The 23219-nt window shown below is 41.5% G+C and overlaps 1 protein-coding gene across 3 annotated transcripts in view; it reads left to right on the top strand.

Moving 5' to 3' along the window:
• Window positions 1-22887, top strand: part of col18a1a (collagen type XVIII alpha 1 chain a) — a 118726-nt gene extending 95839 nt beyond the window's left edge. For all 3 annotated transcript variants that reach the window (XM_080456470.1, XM_080456469.1, XM_080456468.1), the window contains 26 exons: window positions 2178-2309; window positions 6021-6092; window positions 6418-6444; window positions 7188-7286; window positions 7701-7736; window positions 8252-8335; window positions 9721-9753; window positions 10170-10205; window positions 11130-11189; window positions 11530-11607; window positions 11942-11977; window positions 12420-12473; window positions 13371-13442; window positions 13863-13928; window positions 14050-14080; window positions 14981-15034; window positions 15158-15186; window positions 15574-15693; window positions 15999-16158; window positions 16831-16895; window positions 17495-17623; window positions 17976-18005; window positions 18604-18825; window positions 19868-20065; window positions 20281-20396; window positions 21245-22887. In XM_080456470.1, the coding sequence (XP_080312596.1) occupies window positions 2178-2309; window positions 6021-6092; window positions 6418-6444; window positions 7188-7286; window positions 7701-7736; window positions 8252-8335; window positions 9721-9753; window positions 10170-10205; window positions 11130-11189; window positions 11530-11607; window positions 11942-11977; window positions 12420-12473; window positions 13371-13442; window positions 13863-13928; window positions 14050-14080; window positions 14981-15034; window positions 15158-15186; window positions 15574-15693; window positions 15999-16158; window positions 16831-16895; window positions 17495-17623; window positions 17976-18005; window positions 18604-18825; window positions 19868-20065; window positions 20281-20396; window positions 21245-21458 (2253 nt within the window). In that variant the 3' untranslated portion in view covers window positions 21459-22887. The remainder of the gene's footprint in view (window positions 1-2177; window positions 2310-6020; window positions 6093-6417; window positions 6445-7187; window positions 7287-7700; window positions 7737-8251; window positions 8336-9720; window positions 9754-10169; window positions 10206-11129; window positions 11190-11529; window positions 11608-11941; window positions 11978-12419; window positions 12474-13370; window positions 13443-13862; window positions 13929-14049; window positions 14081-14980; window positions 15035-15157; window positions 15187-15573; window positions 15694-15998; window positions 16159-16830; window positions 16896-17494; window positions 17624-17975; window positions 18006-18603; window positions 18826-19867; window positions 20066-20280; window positions 20397-21244) is intronic.
• The last annotated feature ends 332 nt before the right edge of the window (window positions 22888-23219 follow it).

The raw sequence follows: 23219 nt of genomic DNA, 5'->3' as shown, positions 1-23219 counted from the left end.
AAATCGCAAGTAACAAGTTTCAGAATATATCACACTGTTATTATGATTTCTCTGTTTATCTGTCCCTCTTGCAACTTTAATATTCCCATATATCCCCATATATCCAAATTCAGAGCACAGAGCAGTGTTGATTTCGTCGACTAAAACTATGACGAAAAATGTTCGTCGACTACCTTTTTTTCACTGACGAAAACGAAATAAAAACGACATAGAAACTAAGTTATGATGACTAAAACTATGACTAAATATATTGTCAATTTCGTCAACAAATAAAAACTAGAGTAAAATGTCAGGGAGGGATGAGTGGAGAAGAGATCCATAATTTTATGCTAGGTTGCGCTCGTATGTTGCGCTCTGAAAATAGCCGATCTACAAGCTCACAACGCGTCACGCTTGTAGATCGGCTATTTTCAGCATGCAACCAAGTGTACAATCAGCCATTACGACGCCATCAAGGCACAGCGAAAATACATTATAGTTGACTAAATCAACTGTAGATTTAGTCGACTATGATTTCATGATATTTAGTCAACTAAAACTAGACAAACAGTAAAACATTTCAGATGACTGAAATATGACTAAAACTAAATCAGCCTCTGTCAATCACAGGGCCCTGAGCGCAGACGCTGATTGGCTCTTTCACGTTTTGGTTTCTGCAAAACGCCCACCCAGCGACTATGGAGCCAGACCGGTCTGCAGAAGACACATGATAATGTGAATTCACACGACCGGGATGGTTTACCAGGCTATACCCAAATGGCATCACAACGCTTTTAATCCATGTAGTGTTTAGGAAAACAGTATACAACAAAACACCTTGATATGGTATATTATCTGCAAATACTGTCAAGTTTTCATTCCCACAGCCCAGAGGGACTGTGCTACAATTGCTAGTTGGTCGTCTACTATAATCATCATCATACTATCAGCCCCCAAGTCTCTGTCCGCAAGAAAAATGTCTGTGTACAGAATCTCTGTCCCTGGCATAACTCAGGGAGCGATAGACCAAATGGTCCCAGATTTGGGGTGTGAGCTTCAGATGACCCCTTGATGGAACGTGCCAAACGGGACAGGCATACGGATCCCGAGAATCGAAAAGTCATAAATGGCCTGAGGAGGAGGCACAGGATTTTCTGAATCCCTGAGGTCTGAGGCTCTAGGCTTCTAGGTATATAAAATAAAGCAGGATATATATGTACAATATATAAATAAATAGATACAGCAGGAAAGGATGTTGTGTTGTCAGGGGCTGGAATTTGCACATCAACGAAGTAGATTTATGTGACAAGAGCCGTTGCTCTGGAAATTGTAAATGCCTCCGTTTGTCGCCTTGATGTGTACCGTCCAGCTTTAGAAGGTTTTAGAGGATTCTGTTGCAATTGGTGTCAATTCAATTCAAGTGTCAACTCAGCTCATCGCAATTCTTTGGTCTAACCAGCTAGGTTTAAAGCCTTCTCCTCTTCGTTTCTCTAGCCTAGCTCCTACTTTTCTTAACTCACCAATCTGCTGCCTCATTTTTCATCTTCCTACTCTTCCTCTCCTAAAGCCTGTCCGTCTGCAGGTTAACTGGCTATAGGTTTAGGCTTAAAGGGTAAACCCCACAAATCTGTGTGAAGCTTTCCATGTCTATTTGCTATTGGCTGATGTTGGTGCCAGGTGATGTATATCTATCTGTTGTACCGTATAGATAGAGAGTGACGTCATCTGGCACAACACAGCCTTTAGTTGCTAGCCAGTGCAGTATCCAACTTTTCACCACTAGATGTCAGGATTCACACAGGGGTATAATGGAGTAGCAAATACCCACCTAAGCAATCTATCCTCATATGAATGAACAGGGTGAATGCTGTGATTGCATCTGTGGATGCTAGTAGACTGAATGCATTGACATGTGCATTTTTCAATCAAATTCACGCTTTTGAATAACCCTAGTATGATATGAGTGTTAAGGCCAGACAAACAGACAGACAGACAGACAGACAGACAGACAGTCAGTCAGACAGACAGACAGACAGACAGACAGACAGACAGACAGACAGACAGACAGACAGACAGACAGACTCACTCACACAGCCAACCAATCAGTTAATCCATGAACTCACCAACAGCTGTTCCTCTGTTCACAGAGGAATGTTAATTGAAATACTAATTTCCACCATTGTCAATTAATTTCACAGGGGGCTGCGGGACAATCAGGCTTACAAGGTCCTCCAGGGGAGAGTGGATTAGCCGGCTTGCCTGGACCAATGGGACCAGTCGGACAACCTGGGCCTCGGGGCCCATCTGGGCCAAGCTATCGCGGTGGCTTTGTAAGTCTTAAAATGAGCACTCAGGTGACACAGGGGTGAAGTGCCTGTTCACCGTTGTTTAGAGATTTGCAACCACTGCAGAGCATCCGGCTTGTCGAGTGTCTATACACAAACACAATTGACCGTGTTGGTGGTGGGTGGGGGCAGGGAGGGCACCCCCCCGCCTGTCAGCGGGGGGGTGTTCAACTGGAGGAGTAGGACGGAGGCGCTACGTCCTGCCAGTGGGGGCTTCTCACTGGCAGGTGAGCCAGTAGGGTACAACTAGCCTGGGACCAGACGAATCTGCCAGTGCAAAAAAGGAAAATTGCCCTCTGCGATTTGGGTCTGGCCCGCTCCGTTGTGAATCCATTTCCTGCTCCCGAAGTCTGGGGTGACCAATCAGGGCCCAGTGTTCAAATATGGGAGATAATTGTTAGTAGTTGGTTGTAGGTCTAACCAATTGCGTCCAGAGCCATTCTTTTGATCCCGCCCCTTTGGAAAAAATGGTCCTCATAGAAGCACCAGACTCATATCCACGCAGTGATATTCTGTTGTTAAGCCGTGACGTTGCGCCCCGTCAGAACGACTTCCGGGTCAAGTTGGTATTTTGCCAATAGAGCATCGCAGTTCCCGCCCACTTCCTGGTTTTTCGTGGTGCCGGAAGGAACAACTCAATGCATTTTTCCCATTGACATTTCCAAAAATATTTATATCTATTAATTTAAGCCTCGAATCAAGCCATCAAAACGTTTTTTTCTGTGATTTTTTTTTTTTATATTTAATTATATGATATACTATATTTAATAAATACCCTTTGTTTTGCCGTTTTCAAAAAAAAAATATCACAGAATCAAACGTTTTATGGTCATGATTCATGTCATGTCATGATGGCTTGATTCGAGGCTTAAATTAATAGATAAAAATATTTTTTGAAATGTCAATGGGAAAAATGCATTGAGTTGTTCCTTCCGGCACCACGAAAAACCAGGAAGTGGGCGGGAACTGCGATGCTCTATATGCGCAGTGCTGTGTCCCTCGCTGTATTAACAGATCTGAGACTAAAATAACGACTAAAGTGTCATTCTACCAATTTCCTGGCAACGACAAAGAGAAGAGGAAATCTTTATTTTATATATATATAAATATATATATATATAAATAAATATAAAAAATAAATATTATAATCATCATACCATAATTTGAGTAACCTCTGTCGGTCTGTCTTGGTGTCTTGGGTCGTCTGTGCCCGATCAAACTGCGCATGTGTCGTTGCCAGGTTTCGCGCGAGAAACAAGCAGCAAGGTCTATGAAAACAAGGCCAAACGAAACGAACCCTACAAGCAACAAGGTCTATGAAAAGAAGGCCAAACGAAGCGCTTTCACACATATACCTTGTCTCTTGGAAAACAGCCGATCTACAAGCTCACAACGCGTCCCCACACCCACCTGCACTTTCACAACCAACGCCAAAACACACTACCACCAATATGGCCCCTAAACCGCTTACAATAGAACAACATGGCAACACCAAAGCGTGCTTCTACACCATAGACCCCACCCACTCTCGCCAGAGAGCCACATTTCGTGGCTGCCTCCGTGGTGTGTGTGTGGGTGGGGGGGGAGATGATCGCACCACAACTTGGCTCCGCGGCCGTGTATGCGTGGACACGCACATGCGCATGCACGTTGGGGAGGCACGTGTCACAATGTACATTATTTGTGTTTGCGCGACGCCCGTGTGTGTGTGTTCGCGACGGGCCACGGGCCGCATGAGGATGTACCGTGGTGTGTGTGTGTGTGTGTGTGTGTGTGTTTGTTTGTGCGCGCTCGCGACGGCTCGCACGCGCGTGTGTGTGTTGGCGACGGCCGACGGGGAACGGCTCCGCCTGTTAGATCTTTATATGCGCGGGTGTTTGTGTGTGTTCTGTTCCTCCACGACGGGATGTGCGTGTGTGTGTACACACTACACCATTGGTTCTCAAAGTGGGGTCCGGGGACCCCCAGGGGTCCTTGAGGGAGTTCCAGGGGGTCCCCAGCTAAATGATAGATTAGGCACCAAATGGACCCTTATGGGTCTGTAACTGAGAGTGTACAAATGGAACCAAATGGACTCTAACGGGTCCATTTCGTTCCATTTGTACACTCTCAGAGTTAAATTAACATACATTTTACGATATAAACTGGGGTCCAAGGGATAGAAATGCCATTAAATGGGGGTCCGTAGCCCTAATGCATGTCAAACTGGGGGTCCTTGAAATTAAAATGGTTGAGATTCACTGCTAGAGCCGTAAAAAAAATCTTCTCTTATGGGGGTCCCTGGCATATCTTTTCAAATGGGGGTCCGCGGGCTAACAAGTGTCAATTTGGGGGTCCTTGCCATGAAAAAGTTTGAGAACCACTGCACTACACAGTACAAACTCACTTTCGATCCCTGATAAACTGTCTGTTCTCAGCGCATAAGCCAAACTGCACACTTTGGGTGCTCATATCCCCCTACGGGTATGGTCTAGTGTTAATAATAATAATAAATAAATGTGTATATAAATATATATATTAGCCTACTTTTTACTGTCTATGATATTAGTATTATGACCCTTTTTAACCCTCAATGGTTCATTTCTGAAAAAAGGAGGTTATTGTAAAAAGATCTACGGGTTCCGACATGTTTGTTTACAATGAAGAGTGGACGGCGCTGGTGCCTTTTGGACCCGGAAGTGACGTCGAACTACAAAATAACTTCAGACTTAAAAACCGAATAGTCTAGCCACGCGAGCCTAGGGTACAACAGCAGTGACAAACCACAGAAATGTTTGGGGAAGATTAAAGGCATAACGACTACATTGGGAGTAATCTCTCAAGAACATATTTCGAGCTGCACTATTGCCTCTCTCGGGAGGGCCATTCAGAAGGTGTGAACGTTGGCCTACAAGTGGGCAGGCCTTAGATCAGGAAGCAAGCCGTGCTTTACCCAATCAAATGTTGTGGGCTGGATTTACATCTGTGCGTTCGCTTTCTAATCAATCAACCGATCAATCAACCGATCTATCAAATACTTCAAACAAATGTGCTGAAGTGGTTTTACATGTTCAATATTGTGTAATTACGTAAGTACGCTAGCAAAAAGCTCGTCGTCTATAACATCCATGTTCCATGGGAGAAATGTTGCTAGTGGGAATGAAAACATAGGTGCCCCACCGGAAGAGGAGAGCTGAGAGCGGACGTTATCAACATTCTATTGGGCGGTCCCCCCGGAGTCAAATTCGAAGGGAAAAAAACAGCAGAGGGCGCTGTTTTCTCCTTTTTTTTTGATGATGGGTTCCCAGATTCCATTGGGAGAAAAATGTGGTAAAAAGTATTGGCTACTCGAAAAAAAAGAAAAAGGAAAAAAAAGAAAAAACGTCTATCTATGATACCTTTCAATCTATGATTGAAAGGTATCATAATTAGTGAAATCACCTTATGTAGCGTTGAGTTTGAACAAAAACCTGCACACACTCGTTTGTGTGCATGATTGTTTCTGTTCTAAAGCAACATAAAGTGAATTATGTTGGCATTGACAAAGCTTAATGTAAAAAATAAATCAAAGATTAAATGCTGTAGGCCTGTATCCCCTTCACTCCGTGACAAATGTCTCACCCACACGTTTAAGCCTTAACCTCTATCAGGATGTGTTGATATACTAGTTCAACAGGAATCTCAATGATTCAATCAGTGGTTGTGGATTGTTTGCAGGATGACATGGAGGGCTCTGGTGGCGTTTTCTCCAATGGGCTTCCTGGTGTCAGAGGACTTGAGGGAATACAGGTTAGTACCTCTCATTAATAATGATATCCTTTAGACGTGTAACACTATCCCAACGGTAAAAGCTATACATGTTAGGATCTTATACTAGGACATGTTCCTCTTGAGGACACTTTGTATCCTTGAATGTAATATTGCAAACCACTGTAGGGTTTTCCAGCCTAGTTTTTAGTATTTTTTCAAAATGTTCTGTTAACTTGAGCTTGGCCATTGGCCAAGCATTTCAGTTATAACCTGGTCAGCAATTTAAAAACCCATCTTACTGTGATACATGTAAATAATCAAATGTATGTTGAGGGTATTTATTATTTTTTTCCTTTTCTTTCAGGGTCCTCCTGGTTCTCCTGGCCTAACGGTAAGTACAGTAATTGGCCTGGTAATTGCCTTCCCATGCTTGACCTTGGAAACTGAAAAATACAGGCTGAAAACATCGATACAAATATTTTGGACAAATGTATTCATTAATCACTTTTACCAAGCTGGTTGATCACAGGAATCATTTCTCTAGTCCATCTTTGTAACCACAGAGAGTTCAGGGGAAAAGAAAGTAGATGATTGTTTCTCCCTCTACACCAATTCTCTCTGCCGAAAATAGCCGATCTACAAGTGAGCTTGTAGTGTGAGCTTGGAGATTGACTGTTAGCCTATTATGACATGCCCAGAATAGAGATGCTAGGGTTCATGTGGTTAACCAGTTGCCTTGATAAAAAACTAATTCTAGCTGCAGACATTACCATGGTAATGTAATAATAGGTTATATACAGCTGTATACTCTCATGTCTGGAAGCTGCTGTACAACCAGTCTTATACAGCTGGCAAAGGAGAAGCTCCATTGGAGCAAGTTTAGATGACATGCCTTGCTCATGATCACTTTGAAGATAACCATCTACAGGGAATAGAAAATGTTTCATTTGCACTCAAGGTCCACATTTTCATCTCTGTTCTGAGGATTCAAATCAGAGACCTTTTAGACTTGAGCACATTTAGTTTCACAATAACTTCCTTGTATGTTAAAAACAGAAGTCTATGGGATGATGTTTGAGCGCACTCTGTTTTAATCCCCCTACTAATGAGACGTGAATGTTTTGATCTGTGCAGGGTAGGGCCGGTTTACCTGGTATACCAGGTCAGAAGGGCAGCGATGGATCTCAAGGAAGAGACGGTAGACCAGGATTGGATGGCTTCCAAGGACCACATGTATGCACTGCTTTACTCGTCTCTTTAGAAATTTAGCCATCTGTGGCTTTTAAATGAAGGCTAAATCCTTCAGATAAGAAAACAGATCCAATGCTCATGAATAAATATGAAAAAGACATTCATTCTGTAGCTGCTTTCAGTGGATAAGAGGGATCATTTTTTAAATATATAAATTATAATAGCACAGGACACTTTGGTGCTTTTATTGTCTCTTTCAATTCCCAGATGATGAAGGCAGAGGATGGAGATTTTAACGTTTATATCTTGTTCTTAGAATAAGCTGTGGGTTTTTAACCTAATTCATGGAGGGTGGATTTATTTGGTTCATTTTAATTTCAATGTGGGAGGGGGTGGTGTTCTTCACCTTTGTTTGGACTTAAATGGAGGTTTGACTTTTTTTTCATCTCACTGTAGGGACCAAAGGGGCAGGGAGGTGACAAGGGTGAGAGGGTGAGTATTGCTCTTCAAGTCTGAATAACATTTCATCATATTCACCAAAAAGCACATCACAACATTATGAGGCTGTTGTGTGCTGAAATGACCAAGCCATGCAACCTGGCATCTGCATTTTCTCTACATCGTAGAGTCTACGATACATTGTAAACACTGACAAAATCTATACATAATATCATGGTAAGATTTCCCAGATGTAAGATCTACGGTAAAAGCCTAAAATGAAACTCACTGACTTTGAACCAGTATTGTGTGGAAATCAGCAAACTGCACAACCCCTGCATGTTCTCTGCAACGTTAAGCTCTTCCACCTTTTCAAGTCTAGCAATAGCAAAACGTAAAACGCAAACATAGATTATTTTATTAACATTATATGGTGACATCTTACATGCACCGCAACATGTTGTGAGCTTGTAGATCTGCCATTTTCACTATTCGTCGTACGGAATAAGTGGTTAATTCATTCAACTTTGTTTATTTATTTATCTTGTTTTTCTTATATCTGGTTATAGGGTGATGCAGGCCGAGATGGCACTGGTCAGCCTGGACTTCCAGGAGCCCCTGGACCTCCAGGACAGATAATCTACAATAGTGGTGTAAGTCACACAAAGACAAACATGCCGGCAATAACCAATCTTTATAATTAAGTGGTACACACAAAAAAGTGGTTCTCCAGCGGTTCTTTGGATAGTTTAAGTGCTAAGCTCTGCTGCTGTAACCTGATGAGGCCCTGCATGGTTCTTTAGAAGTTCTTTACTGTTCTCTAGTGGTTCTTCAGCTTAGTTTTGGCACCAAATGGTTCTATAAAGTATCATTTTGACCAAGGTGCTATAGAGCATGGGTTCCCAAACTTTTCAGCCCGCGACCCCAAAATAAGGGGGCCATTGACTCGCGACCCCACCCAAACCTGGAGGTAATTTATGCACATAAACTTGCACGTTCAGTGCGCATTTAAAATGTATTAAAATGGTAAAATGTACTATTTGTAATCATTTTAGGTTGTATTTCATCCATTCTGTTGAATTTAAATTAAAATAAAAATAATAATATATATATATATTTTTTTTAATGACCCAAAATAATTTTGCGACCCCACCGTCAGTCTACCCCAACTTTGGGAACCCCTGCTATAGAGCAACTTTAGAGACCATGCAGCTGAAACAGCTTTTCACAACCATATCGTGACGTATTTCCTAGTGAAACGGGAGCAGTGTGCGGGGGCGGGTTGTTCAATGACAGGGGGCAACACGTTCAGCTGACCAACCTGTCCCCTCAGGCTATGGGATCTAAAGTCTTGCATTCATTGCGAGTTGCGCTGCGTGACTTGCGATGCCTTCAAGACTTGTCTGCAATGGTTTCACCAACAAGGCAGTGCTGAATCTAGTTTATTTTACTGCATTGCCTATTTGTCATCTCAACAACTTTATAAAAAGACACAAAAGTTGCAGGTTATGTCCCTATTTATGGCCACAGATACACTCTAAAAGTTTGATTTCAGCTATGAATACGAGCCAAAGGACCACTTTCAGTGCTTTTTGGCGTCATTTTTGTCTAGTGACACTGACAGTAATACCAACACTTATATTTGAAATAATGCAAGGCATTGTTGTGTTTATATAGTATGTTAGAATCTGCCCATTATAAATCATATTCCTATCATAAAACAAAATGAAATGCCTTTATATGCCAATTTTGTGCACTTGGAAAAATATGTAATATTGTGCTAATTATTTTATGCCTGCAACATATTGTTTAAGGCTAGAAGTTAGTGGATCGGATGACTTCTCAGTGTTGGCTGAGTTCACATACTCCATACAGTACCTCCATACTCAATATTTCTGTAAAGATTTATTTTTGTTTTGAAATGGGAAACCAAAGTGCTTCTGCCAGCTTTAAGCTGGGGCTGTGCAGAGCTGCCACTGTCCAATTTATAATTGGGAGTTTTCTATCTTTGATTAATTTCCTTTGTGTCTCCCTGCAGCACGACGGTGTTGTTGGACATCCTGGGCCTGAGGTGGGTGTTGAAAAGTTCACACGCTTAACACCGATACTCAAATAACTGCATAAATATTCCAGGGACAATTTCTGCATTTAAATATTATTCATTAGGGTTATGGTTGATTTATGCCTGTGAATTTTGTGCGTACTGTACTGTATTTGAGCACAGAAGTTCTGGGGGATTTCCAGAAGCCCTTGTGGGTTACATGAACGTTTTGATGATTGTGTGGTGGTATTATTGAATGCAATGCACAGACACGAGTGGCTGCCAGCAGCGGTCAATCTATTGACCAGATCCACACACAAATCTGCTGTAATGAAACAGAGACTATTGCCTCTTTCGCCCGAGGATACTTTGCCATAGAATGCTGAAAAGACTGCATCATCTGTTATATGAAAAGATTACTCAGCCATTTTGCTTTTGCTTTATAGGGAGGCCCTGGTGTACCAGGCCAAGCTGGATTCCCTGTAAGTCTGAATTCCTTTGCTAAACTGCTACACAGTAAAGTCTTCAGTGTTAACTCTGAGAGTGTACAAATGGAGGACCTGTAACCCATTTGGTTCCATTTATGCCCTCACAGAGTTAAAAATGGTTAAATTAACACTGAGGATTTAACATTGTATTTGAACCATGTTATCTGCTTTAGATAATTGTCTCCGCCAGGCCGAAAGGCATGGCGAGAGAGTATGTTTTACCCCCTGTCCGTCCGTGTGTGTGTCCTGTCCGTGTGTTACCAGCTAATCGTTGGCCCGCTGGCTGCGAAACTGTGCACACACACTCCCTGGATGCCATTTCAGAACCTCTGCCCCAAATTTTTCACATGGGCCTGTTATAGCGCCACCAGAAGGCCGATTTGTGCAAAACAAATTCTTTGACATTACAATCCTACAGATTTTATCCAAACGTCATGCAAATTGGTACACAGTATCTCTATAGTCATGTGATCAACCCGGATCTGTCCGATTTCCCATATTCCATCCTGATTGGCTAAGGTTGGCTTCCAAAGTTTGCAGGATTGGTCCGTTTTGAACAAAATGCCTCAAATCATGAACCCAGCTTGCAATTTTCGTGAAATTTCACACGCACATTCCCACTAGGCCGAGGAAGAAATGCCACCCATTTCACATTGGCCTGTTATAGCGCCACCAGCAGGTCTAATTTAGCAAAACAATTTTTTGGAACAAAATGCCTCAAATCATGAATGCAGCGTCCGATTGCCGTGAAAGGCCTAAGAAGAAATGGCACCCTTTTCACATTGGCCTATTATAGTGCCAACAGGAGGCCACAATAACGTACCTGACCTGGCGGAGACCTGTGCTCCGAGGAGCACTTTTTCTAGTTCATGAGTATTGTTCTACCAATAACAATACATATTTGACATGTCCTGCCAGGGCCCGATTGGACCAAAGGGTGATAGCGGAGAACCAGGTCCAGCAGGCTATGGATTCAAGGTAATAACTAACTTACAGTACATGAAATGTAAACTGTATGTATAATATACATACAGTATGTATAATATACATACAGTGTATGGAGTGCCATCTATCCATGCTGATTTTGTATGCACCTTATGTTTACTTGACTTTGTGATTTGATTTGACTGTGCCTTATTTTTGTTCTGTGTCATGTGTTCCTATCTTCTCTATTCTCTTCCCTATATTCATATTCTTCCTGTAACAGCAATGTTGAGAGCTAGCACAAAAACATATTTCACCCACTCTTTTTTACACCTGTAAAAGTGTGAGGTGACAGTAAAGTTGATTCTGATTCTAATTCTGGTGTGGTGTTCAGGGTGCTAAGGGCGAGCCGGGCCTGATCGTTGGACCTGATGGAAATCAATTGCAGCTGGGTGGCCTCGCGGGTCAGAAGGTAAAAGCGCCTCCTTTATTGACTCAAATCGAGTTGTTGTGATGTTATCCACTTACTGTACACGAACGCACGCACGCACGCACGCACGCACGCACGCACACGCACACACACACACACACACACACACACACACACACACACACACACACACACACACACACATGCAGTAAAATCACTGTGTGTAGAAGTGTAAAAATTGCGTTATAATTATGTCTGAATGTTACTACTTAGTTCTTGGCTCATTGGTGCTGTTATCTTGCATTCTTTATATATATGTGTCTAAATCATTCATATCAGTGCACTAATGCATAAACATTAATACCTCTCTATTTAGGGAGACAGAGGACCCGCTGGACCTGTTGGACCCACTGTAAGTTTTACTATTATTCAAACTATAAGAAACCTACAGTAGCTTAATTTACCATAAAGCAATTTGAGATGTCTAGTCAAGTTTTCACTCTGAGAGGTTACAAACGGAACCAAGTGGACCCTTACGGGTCCAAATAAGTCATTGGACCCTTACGGGTTCAAATAAGTCAATTTTTGGTTCCGTTTGGACACTCTCAGAGTTAAATAAACACTGAAGATTTTACTGTGTTTTTGTGTGAGTCCGCTCACTGGGTCATGTTCCAAAAGTCATTTTTTTTACCACCGTTTCGAGCCTGGTCGCTCTTCCTCAGACGGTGGTAATAAAAATTAAGACTTTTGGAGCATGACCCAGTTTGCAGACTCTATTTTTGGATGTGCGTGCTTTTCTACTTGTTTATTGTTTTAGTTCTTACCTTGTTGTGTTTCCTGGTTCTCCTCTATAGGGTCACTATGGGCCTCCTGGTATAAAAGGGGAATTTGGAATGCCTGGAAGACCTGTAAGTACTCTTTGACTCATTAAGTCTGAAAACTAATTTGGATACCATCACGTTGCTGTCTCAGTGTTCTTTGCAAAATTCTAATTAAGCCTAATTTATAGCTATTTATCATGATGATATCACATCACGTTATGTTCTCCCTTGTGTTATTGCTGCAAGACAGGTGCCGCGAACAACTTTTTGAATTGTGCGTGTGTAAAACATGTAAGGGACAAATTATTAAAAAAGTAAACTCAGCAACCGTGCTGATCCTCCCCCAGACACAGCTCATTTTCCTGGGAGTGAGAAACATAAAAAGAAAGCCAAATCAGCGAACTAACTGTACAGTGATGGCTACTGTACTTGAATTTGGGTTCACTTTTACCGTAGATCCATCTTCTCCTATTTCACTGTGCCTCGTCTGTGGAGAGAAGCTATCAAACCATGCTAGGGTTCAGTAAGTTGAAACTGTTACCAAACTATCCTTTGCTACAAAGGACAGAAACTATTTCATGCATCTGAAAGATCAAACAGCGAAACTGGCAAGTTTAATGAAGGCCAAGGTGTCTGAAAAAGCTTGTAAGGTTCTGTCTATCCGTCTGTCTGTCCGTGTGTCCATCTTTGTACAGCTAATTTCGGACACGGTAATGGTCAACGTGCAAGGTTTCTTTAGTATTACATCTTGTGTACAAGTGCATGAGAGTAAAAAAATGTTGTTCTGGTTCGTCATATTGCAGCAACAATATAAGTAAGAAGTAATAATAATAATAGACAAATACTTTTTAGTGGTCAATGGGATACTGGTGTGCCATGGAATATTGTGGCTATAAAAAGGTGTGCACTGAGAAAAAAGGTTGGGAACAGTATTAGGCTATCTTGGGATGCAGAAAAGCATTGATGAAAGTGTCGTCCCTGCAGGGTCGTCCTGGTGTAAATGGATATAAGGGGGAGAAAGGAGACTCCAGCTCTGGCACAGGCTATAGTTACCCCGTAAGTATCAATACCTTACCTCCGTGTGCTTGCTTGACAACATTTTGGTGGACATGAAGATTAAATGGTAGCAGAATGTCCAATGTGTCCAGTTACTATGTTGATGAAAAAAGTTTACAGAAATGTAACATGTGTAATGTTAAGACAAAAAAAGACACCATGTTTTGTTGTTTTTTTAACACCAGCAGCCATTTTGTACACAGTTGTTGAGTTGTTAAAATTGTGAATTATAATTATTAACTATATTGTCAAACTTTTAATTCTGGTATTTTAGCAACCTCATTCCTCATGCTGTATTTAGATTAAAAACGCATATGCAGTGAAATCCTCAGTGTTCATTTATCTATTAGTAAATAGTCAAATGAACACTTAGGATTTTACTGTGTGATAAATAGTGAATGACTGTGTTGCCACTTCTAGGGACCTGCAGGTCCACCTGGGCCCCCCGGACCCCCTGGACCAGCTATCCCCATCGATCGCTTCAATGTGAGTACTCTGGACTTGAAATGTCTCATCTGACTAGTTACCTTCCTGTCTTGGATTGAAGCACTGGATATTACCTCTGATGTCATTATTACTTGTTAATTCTGTTTTATTTCATTTTAAGCGCTATGACGACACCTCAAGGAATTATCCAGGTGTGCCCCAACACACACACGCACACACACACACACACACACACACACACACACACACACACACACACACACACACACACACACACACACACACACACACACACACACACACACACACACACACACACACACACACACACACACACACACGGTTGTGTGTAGGTTGTTTTAACAGCAATATATTCTCTGCTATGATGAAAGGATTCAAATTTGTTGTGTGGTACCCCCCTACCAGTCATGGAAGGGATATTTAATTGGGCTTCAACCCCAGAGAGATAAACAAACAGTCCTGTCTTTCTAAAACAAAATAAAAAAAAGTCCTGTCTTTCAGTTTCAGTTTGATCCAAGGGAATAGATGTTATTGTCCAGAGCTTAGGCTGTCAAATCATACTAGACCTGAGGGATTTATTGATACAACGCAGTTAAAAGACCTCACTGTCAGTTCTGCAATGTTCCTGCATCAGTCACACATACTCATGCATTAAATAAGTGGTTCTCAAAGTGGGGTCCTTGAGGGGGTTCCAGGGGGTCCCCAGGAAAATGATTTAATATACTGTAGCATCAAAATCTGTTTAACCACTTTAAACCTACAGTATATGCAGTACATAGGGTGAAACATTTTTTGAGATTTTTTAAAACATTCTAACAACTCAAATCTTAGTCTCTGGCACAAAATATTTTCTGATGGGGGTCCGCAGCTAAATTCATATTCATTTGGGGATCCTTGAAATTAAAAAGTTTGAAACCATTCTTCAATGTTCCATGTTCCTGCATTAATATAGTTACACATGATATTCATGGATGAAACCGCTCTGCAGTGTTCCTGCATCACTTACACACTTGCGTTAAAATGTGTCTCATTTTAATTATATTGTATGGAAAATATTGTGTCTGTTGTAGCAACCAAAGGGGAGAAAGGTGACACGGGTGCAGCTGGACTTCCAGGGATCCCAGGTATAATTAATTTCTAAGTAAAATATATACATTATCAGCGTTAACCTTTAATATATGGACTATTATGGGTTTGTAACTTTCGGAAGTTTAATACTAATGCACATTTTGTTTAACCTTTGCCAGGATCAAGTTTTGACGTCTACAAATTCAAGGTAAGATTGGTCGTATACCGTACTAAACATGTTGAACCCAATACAGCATTTTCTTCCGTATTGGGATTTTGCATGATCCAGAGGCGCATTATGGAAATGTGTCACTTTCTTCAACCCTCATTTATTCATATTAATTCATTAATTATTAACGGGGACGACAATAAATAAATACATTAATTAATTAACATTGTCAATGTGTTCTACTGTATGTATTATGTATGTACTGAAATCAATCGATCAATCCCATTATTCTCCCACTTTTACATGTGTTTTAATCACAGAGACATGTCTATTGAAAGCTTTCTTCAGATTGTGCATGTTAATGAATGTCCTGTAGGCAGGTATGGTAAGTCGCTGTGGTGTACCAATCTGCTGATTGTCCAACAGGATGAACTGAAGGGAGAGAGCGGAGACAACGGCGGGAAGGGAGAGAAAGGAGAGCCAGGCGGCGGATATTACGATCCTCGTTATGGCCAGCCGGGGTCCCCTGGCAACCCAGGCTTACCAGTGAGTACCAGTTGGAGGAAACAGTGTTTAACATCATATTATTCATCCGCTTTCAACATGGCGTCCCTATTTTGATAATGTCACTATAGGTGAATATTTTCCAAAAGTTTCAAGAACAGCGACAATAGCTGATCTACAAGCTCACAACGCATGCAACGTGTTGTGAGCTTATAGATCAGCAATTTTTTTATTTGTCATAAACATTGTGCATATACAAAACATACGGTATTATAACCACCTTCCTCTTCCTTTACTTTGTCTATATACCTGTGTACATTCATTCACCATAACTTCTTGTGTGTCAGGGTCCAAAGGGAGACACCATCATGGGCCCTCCTGGACCCCAGGGACCACCAGGAGCACCTGGGATTGGTTATGATGGGCGTCCAGGCGCACCTGGCTCTCCAGGACTTCCTGGTCCCCCAGGGTCCCCTTCATTGCCAGGGGCTTACAGGCCCAATCACCGTACGTAGAGGTTTTGTGTGTGTGTGTGTGTGTGTGTGTGTGTGTGTGCGTGTGTGTGTCAGAATCCTCTCCCATAATCACTTGTACACGGCTGCATATTACATTGTGTTCTGTGGTGGTTCAGCGTTTATCAAGCAAGTTAAAAGAGTACGTCACCCAAGAAATGACTGAAATTCTATCGTTTACCGACCCAGTGGTGTCTTTTACTCACATAGAATTTGTGTTTTTGAAATATCCCTCAACGTGAATGAAGAATGCAAAAATTAAGAAAAAACCTGATTTAACAACAGCAAAACCATATAAAAAACTGTCCATAAACTCTAAACCACGCTCATATTATCATTTAGATTCTCTTCTGACGAAGTCCACTGAAAAACGTTTCCAAAGGGGTGTAGCAGAGACATACAATTTCAACTAAATGATCTTAGAATTACTAAGTAAACTACTGTAGCATCAAGCTCTCTTTGGCTGGGCGTTTGACTGCAAAGCTGCTGTGGATCTGCCCAGTGGCCAACAGCAGAAAATAGCATCACTGGCCATTGCTCTAGCGTGACTGTATCCTAATTGTAAATTGTAAAGGCGGAACAGACATGCTTGCTCAGCAAACATTGTCCTGGATAAATAAAGGTAAAGAAAAAATAGTAATTGCCAACTCTTTGTTTCCCTATATAGCCATCAGTGTTCCTGGTCCACCCGGTCCCGCTGGGACTCCTGGAATACCTGGGCTCTCCTCTGGGGTAGGTGATGACACTGTCTTCAAATAACCCTTCCATGGATGTGCAAACTTTTTTGTATACATTTTTCTGTTAATTTAGTTTGGGTGCCAATTTTTTTGTGAGAGGTTTTCAAATAACAGAAGTCAACGTCTGATAACTAGAATCAGTGATTCGGATAAGGCCACTGACCCCCATAACTCTGAGATTAACGGACTAGTAGGGGTCTATTCTGTTTCCAACATTCATGGTGACCCCCTTTCAACCACCTCAAGGGCCCCTGGGGGTCCTCTGACCCCACTTTGAGAACCAATGACATAACCGCTTAAGCCCTACATATTTTTTGTCTCCTTCTTTTTTCCCTCTACACCAGATCTCTTTGCCAAAAATATACCGATCTGTTGAGAGCTTGTAGATCTGCTATTTTCACCAAATGTTTGCCCCAGAGTAGGATCACTAGGGTTCATGGGGTTAAATAATGTAAAGACAATATATCTTTAAACTATATCGCTGTGTCTCATATCCTGCTGAAATAGACAGAGCTGGCAAGAGCCATTCTAAAGCTGAGGTTTCAGGGGTATTTATTAAAAAGCCAAATTTCCCATGCATTTGTTTTCCCCCAGGTGACAGTGCTGAGGTCATATGACACCATGATTGCTACCGCCAGGCACCAGGCAGAGGGCAGCCTCGTCTACATCATCGACAAAGCAGACCTTTACTTGCGAGTCCGCGATGGACTCCGCCAAGTCATGGTACATTTCAGTTCATCCACAACCCGTTCATCCATGAAATGGCCATGATATGTTCAGTTGGGTTAAACTCGCACCCGTCCGAGTGTGTGTCGGGCTATATTTCATGTGCTATGCATTTGCAATAATTTATTGAATGCAATTTGAAGTTGTACCAGAGGCCACGGCACTTACTGATGTGGTGGTCTCCTCAGTAGGCACAGAAGAGACCACCACACACAAGTAAGTGGCCTCTGGTACGATTCTTTGTTGTTTTGCCAACCAAGAGCCCCTTGTATACCAACAAATTCTCGACGTACTTTCTCACTGCAATTTAAAGTGTTCATATTTTCTGAATGTGTTTTCCATCACACAGCTTGGAGACTACAGCCCTTTCTACAGAGGGGTAAGTTTGACGCTCAAACGAATGGATTGGCTTTACCGTATTATCACAGCGCTTATGTGGCGAAGTATTTTCAGGATCACTTCATTCAAGTAGTAGAGTATCTGTACAGGGATTTGTTTAATACATAGAGCATATCAAAGGACCACACCAGTGGTATTGACTCACTGATTATGACTTATGGTATATTTGACATTACTGACGACGACCATTTTTTAATGTTTGTTAGAATTACCAGGGAGCCATTCTTTACTGTACAGTATGAAAATGACTTAAAACTTGCTTCAGATAGCTAATCCAACAAAATGTAGCTGAAAGCTGTCCCTGGTTTGATTTGTCAACATTTTAATTACTTTGGAGAAAAATGGTTTATCATACGTAAGTATGATATGTAGCTATGATAGACGATGACTTGTATTAACATTAGAATGCTCATTTAAACACTTTGAGTTACTGTATGCATGAAAGGAGCTCTAAATGGAAATAATAAACCCATTTCAACAATATTTTCAACAGACCTATGAAAACGTCTCTTCTGTGTATGGCTAAACAGCCAGCCATTGCATGCCTGTATGACCTTGTATTGTACTTTGGTTTCCAGAATAACGAGGTGTACCCACAGTCTCAGGACCAGTCTCAGATCCAGTCCCTCGAACCCCCACCACTTCCACCCGTAGAGCAGCCCAGGAGGGAGCCGGTTCCCAGATATCCAACCCAGAGATACCCCTCCCAGCCTGAGATTCGCCACCCTGTCACTCCCGCACGCCGTCCAAATCCGCCAGTACCTCAGCCAGCTGGGCACGTGCACACCTCAGGGCCCGGAGTGAGTATCTTACTGTCGGACTAGTCACATGGTTGTTTTTTAAGCATAGAAAGTTTCTAGGGAACCATGAGGCTGAAGTTATTCATTTAGAATTTCTCAGGGCCTCACTTGTAAGCAACTTTATGTTCTTCAGTACTTAACAGTGTGGTCAGGAATACAGTAACAATATTTTTTTCCAAAAGTCATGGTGTAAAAGGTTGCATATAGATGGGGTAAGTTACTTGATGCTAGAGCTAGCGAAACCGGCGACCCCCAAGGTTCCTTGAGGGGGTTCCAAATGGACCCTGACATAGTAACTCAGTATAACACATCACATGAGGAAAGCCACGAGCAGAGCAAAATACCACAGCAAAGCAGCCAAAAAGGCTACATCGACAATCCAATATTTTGTCTTCATTGACTCAGTCTTTTTGCTCAGTAGGACATAAATCTTAAGACTAGTGTTTTTACTTTAGCTTTGTTATTAGTTACCTACTGTACCTCACAACAACTTTAAAATCTTGGTAATCCAGTGTCTGAAGTCTGACAACCCATAATTTTTTCCAATGGTATTTTCACCAAGGTGTGGTCTATTGAATTGTAATGGTGGCATTCCTCCCAAGATGGCGCCCACGTCCATTGAGCTAAATGTGTGTCATCTTGTGAGGAATGCACAATTCTCTATTGTTACACTGTCTCTATGTGGGTACAAATGTTGTCAACCCAAAAACAACAGTGTTGACAAGATCTGACATCAGTGATTTGAAAAGTCTCATCTGTTTGAAACCAAATAAAAGGGCTTCCTGGTGGCCACCTGGATACCTGGTTAGTAATTGACCATATAACCACAATGTTGTGACGCTACGGAGCGATTACGAAAGCAGCCGTTCTCCATGGCGCTCCCTACTCAGGACCAAACAATGTCCCTGACTCGACTCCAGGGTCATTCCCTAATCATCATGTGTCAACCAAAAATGCTATGAAATTATGTGAAAAAAACAGCAACAACACGATACAATGAAAAGTAGCTCTTTTTTAAAGAAAATTCTCTCTGCTTATTTAGCTCCATCTGATTGCCCTGAATGCACCTCAAGGCGGTAACATGCGGGGAATCCGCGGGGCAGACTTCCTCTGCTTCCAGCAGGCCCGTGCCATTGGCTTGAAGGGGACGTTCAGGGCCTTCCTGTCCTCAAAGCTCCAAGACCTCTACAGTATTGTCCGCAAGTCAGACAGAGACGGTCTTCCCATAGTAAACCTCAAGGTAAGTAAAGTTACTACCACTGGGGAGTTTGTGATTATTATTGGATTATAGAGTTTATTGCCGTATGTTAATAGGATGATTACTGTGGTGATTGTGCTGTGATGTCTGTTTTGTCAAAGCTGGATTTATGTTTTTGCTTGCTCTTCTGTGAGAACAATATTTATTGAAGCTACTGTGTTCCCCTATTCATAATAAATATGTTATTTTCCATCCAGGACCAAACACTGTTTAACAGCTGGGAGGCTGTCTTCAGTGAGAACGGGGGCAGAATGAATGATAATATACCAATCTACTCCTTTGATGGTCGAGATATCCTCAGGGACAGTGCATGGTAGGTTGGTGCCATTAGCACATAACCTTCCTCTATGCATACAATGAATGTTTTCTTGTTATGTTGGCAGCATTTATTCACATAGCTAACATTTCACATATTTACATATTTGCCTGCATGCATGCAGGGTATTGTAATCTGTCCTGTCTGCGTGTCTGTCTGTGAACAAAATGTCTTGAAAACTGATGTTTGGATTTTCATGAAACCTGTTGGGAATGATCAGTTGGTTGCCCTGCAGAGATTATTAAGGTTGGTCAAAAAGGTCAAGTGCCAAGGTCACAATGAGAATGTGAAGGTCAAAATTAAGTATGGATTGGCAGACATTTGGCAGACTTTCATAAAATGTACTGGGATTAGAAAGGCTGTACCGATTAGATGTGTTGATTACAATTGAAGCATTTAGCAGACGCTCTTATCCAGAGCGACTTACAATAAGCAAGTTAATCATATATGTAGATAGCATACCATCAAAATAATAATCTATACATTGAAACTATAGGATACCAGGTAGAAAATGAACCTAGCGTCTGATTGACTTTTCGGTCGAAAAAGTCAAGGTCACAGTCAAGGTCTCGATCAAAATAACCTAGTTGGAAGTGTTTGTGGAACAGAGATGTAGAGCAAGTTGTTCATGCAGGCAGGGTTTGCACCTACAGTTTTTTACACCTACAGACAATGTTGTTTTGCTGTGTGTCAGTCCACCAAGACTTACTTTGCATTCATTCAAGATGGAGGCAATAAACAAGACTGTTCAGTGTGTCCAAAATGAATGTAAGTGCTTAGGGACTGCGCGTAGGATCTGGCGTGACTCTGACTGATTTGCTTCCTTTTTGTGTTGTTTTCTCCAGGCCAGAGAAGATGGTCTGGCATGGTTCGAGCAACAAGGGCCACCGGCAGACAGACAACTACTGCGAGACGTGGCGGGCTGGCGACCGCGCCGTGACCGGCCTGGCCTCCTCGCTGCAGAGTGGCCAGCTCTTACGGCAAACCTCCAGTAGCTGTTCGGCCTCTTACATAGTCCTCTGTGTCGAGAACAGCTTCATCTCGCACTCCAAAAAATAAACACCGTTCCATATCGGCATCATTTTTGTTTGTTTGTTTCGGTCCAAGTGAAACACATTTCAGATGTCCAAGCAGGCATGTGTTATTTTATTTCACGTTTGATTTTTCCCTATAAACCCGCCCTGTGAAAGCGTCCAATGAACTGGGCCTGTGGCTCGTTGCCTCTTCGACAGAAACGCTTCCTGCAGTCTGCTCCTCCCTTCCATGAATGCCAAAGAGACGGGTCAAACAGGAAGGTGTTGGCCTCCTTTCTCGGGGGCATTGGCACATATTTTATACAAGGGGTGGAACAAAAGAAGAGAAGCTAACTGCGCTTTCAAAAATGTATTCTTTTATTTCTTTCTTTTTTTGTTTGTTTTTTTGTTTTTATTCTGTATATTATATGTTTGTTGTCCATGTTCATTATTGTTTATCATTGTTTTCTTTATTGTTATCAATGTTAGTACAGTTTGAATGGTTTTCAGATTTGGTTATATTCATCCACAGTAGCTTTTATTTTTATTTTTTTTAGATTTAGCTGTTGATGGTTAATGTACATTTCCACATTTGGTTTTGTTTTCATTTAAGAATTGTGGGTTACTATGGGATAAAACAAGCTTTTAAAGACTATTTTTAAAAATAAAGGAGAGAATAGATATTTATTTTGAAATGAAGAACACAGTGTTGTAAGAACATAAGATTTAATTGGGGGGTGGGGGGTAAAATGCTCTCATTCACATACCGTAGTAAGTAACACAGAACGTTTTATACATTTCAAAGGAGATGCTGATCAGATCTGCTTGATTACACTTCCTGAAAGGATTGCTCTTTTTTCCGGTCTTTCTTTTTTTTAAATACAAAATAAGTAAACCCTTATATAATGAACTGTTGTTATTGTATGTACTGAATTATGCTACAAATGTGTAAATGTGACTATGATTTCCCTCAAGTGCATTCAGGCACAGCACATGCCTTTTTTTCTTCTTTTTTTTTACTTTATCACACCAGTGATGGTATTTTGGACTCTGCCTCTACTTTAATTCATCCCACATCCAAGGTGCTAGATGCAATATTCCTTGTAATTGAAATTGAGCTTTTTTTGTTTTATTTAATTGAAGCTTACTGTACATTTACCTTTTTTTTCTTTTCTTTCTTTTATTTTTTATTTTTTACCAGAAATGTGTTTTTATAAAAACCTATCAGTGGGTAGGACAAAAGATGAGTGACTGCTGATGAGGTGTTTGCGATGGGAAACCCACCAGATGTATGTTATGCAACCGGTGATGTGGTAGACTTGTTTTGAATTTCAGAGACTAACTGGGCTCCAGAGCTACTGATGTCTTGACTGAACCTGTGGGTAACCATTTCCATAACAACGTGTGCTGTACCGTTTTCCCCCAGGCACTGAATAAATACTTATTTTCCATCCATGACGATGAGATACACATTGGTCTAAATTCTGAATGGCTCTTTTATAATCTAAAGAAACCCTTCGTGTTTTATTACTATTATTTAAGTTATCTGCTGTGATGACTGTCATTTGGGAACTAGTCTCACCTTGAGACCTTTCATTCCCAGCAACCCTCATTCCAACTTTGCAGGTTTATGGCCTGACCAATGGGCTGCATCTTGCAGCCTTGACACCAGCCTCTCAACATAAATCATTGTTTTCAGTGGAAATGAAGGATGTTCAAGGTGCCCTGGTTCATCTATGATCCCCCAAGTGAAGAATACTATCAGCCTTGGTAACAATTTACCAATTTAAGCCTGATTTATTCACAT

Source organism: Gymnoscopelus braueri (assembly GCF_963280865.1).
Source record: "Gymnoscopelus braueri genome assembly, chromosome: 18".
Lineage (NCBI taxonomy): Eukaryota > Metazoa > Chordata > Actinopteri > Myctophiformes > Myctophidae > Gymnoscopelus > Gymnoscopelus braueri.
The sequence above is the reverse complement of the archived record's forward strand: the minus strand, read 5'-3'. Positions and strand labels throughout refer to the sequence as shown.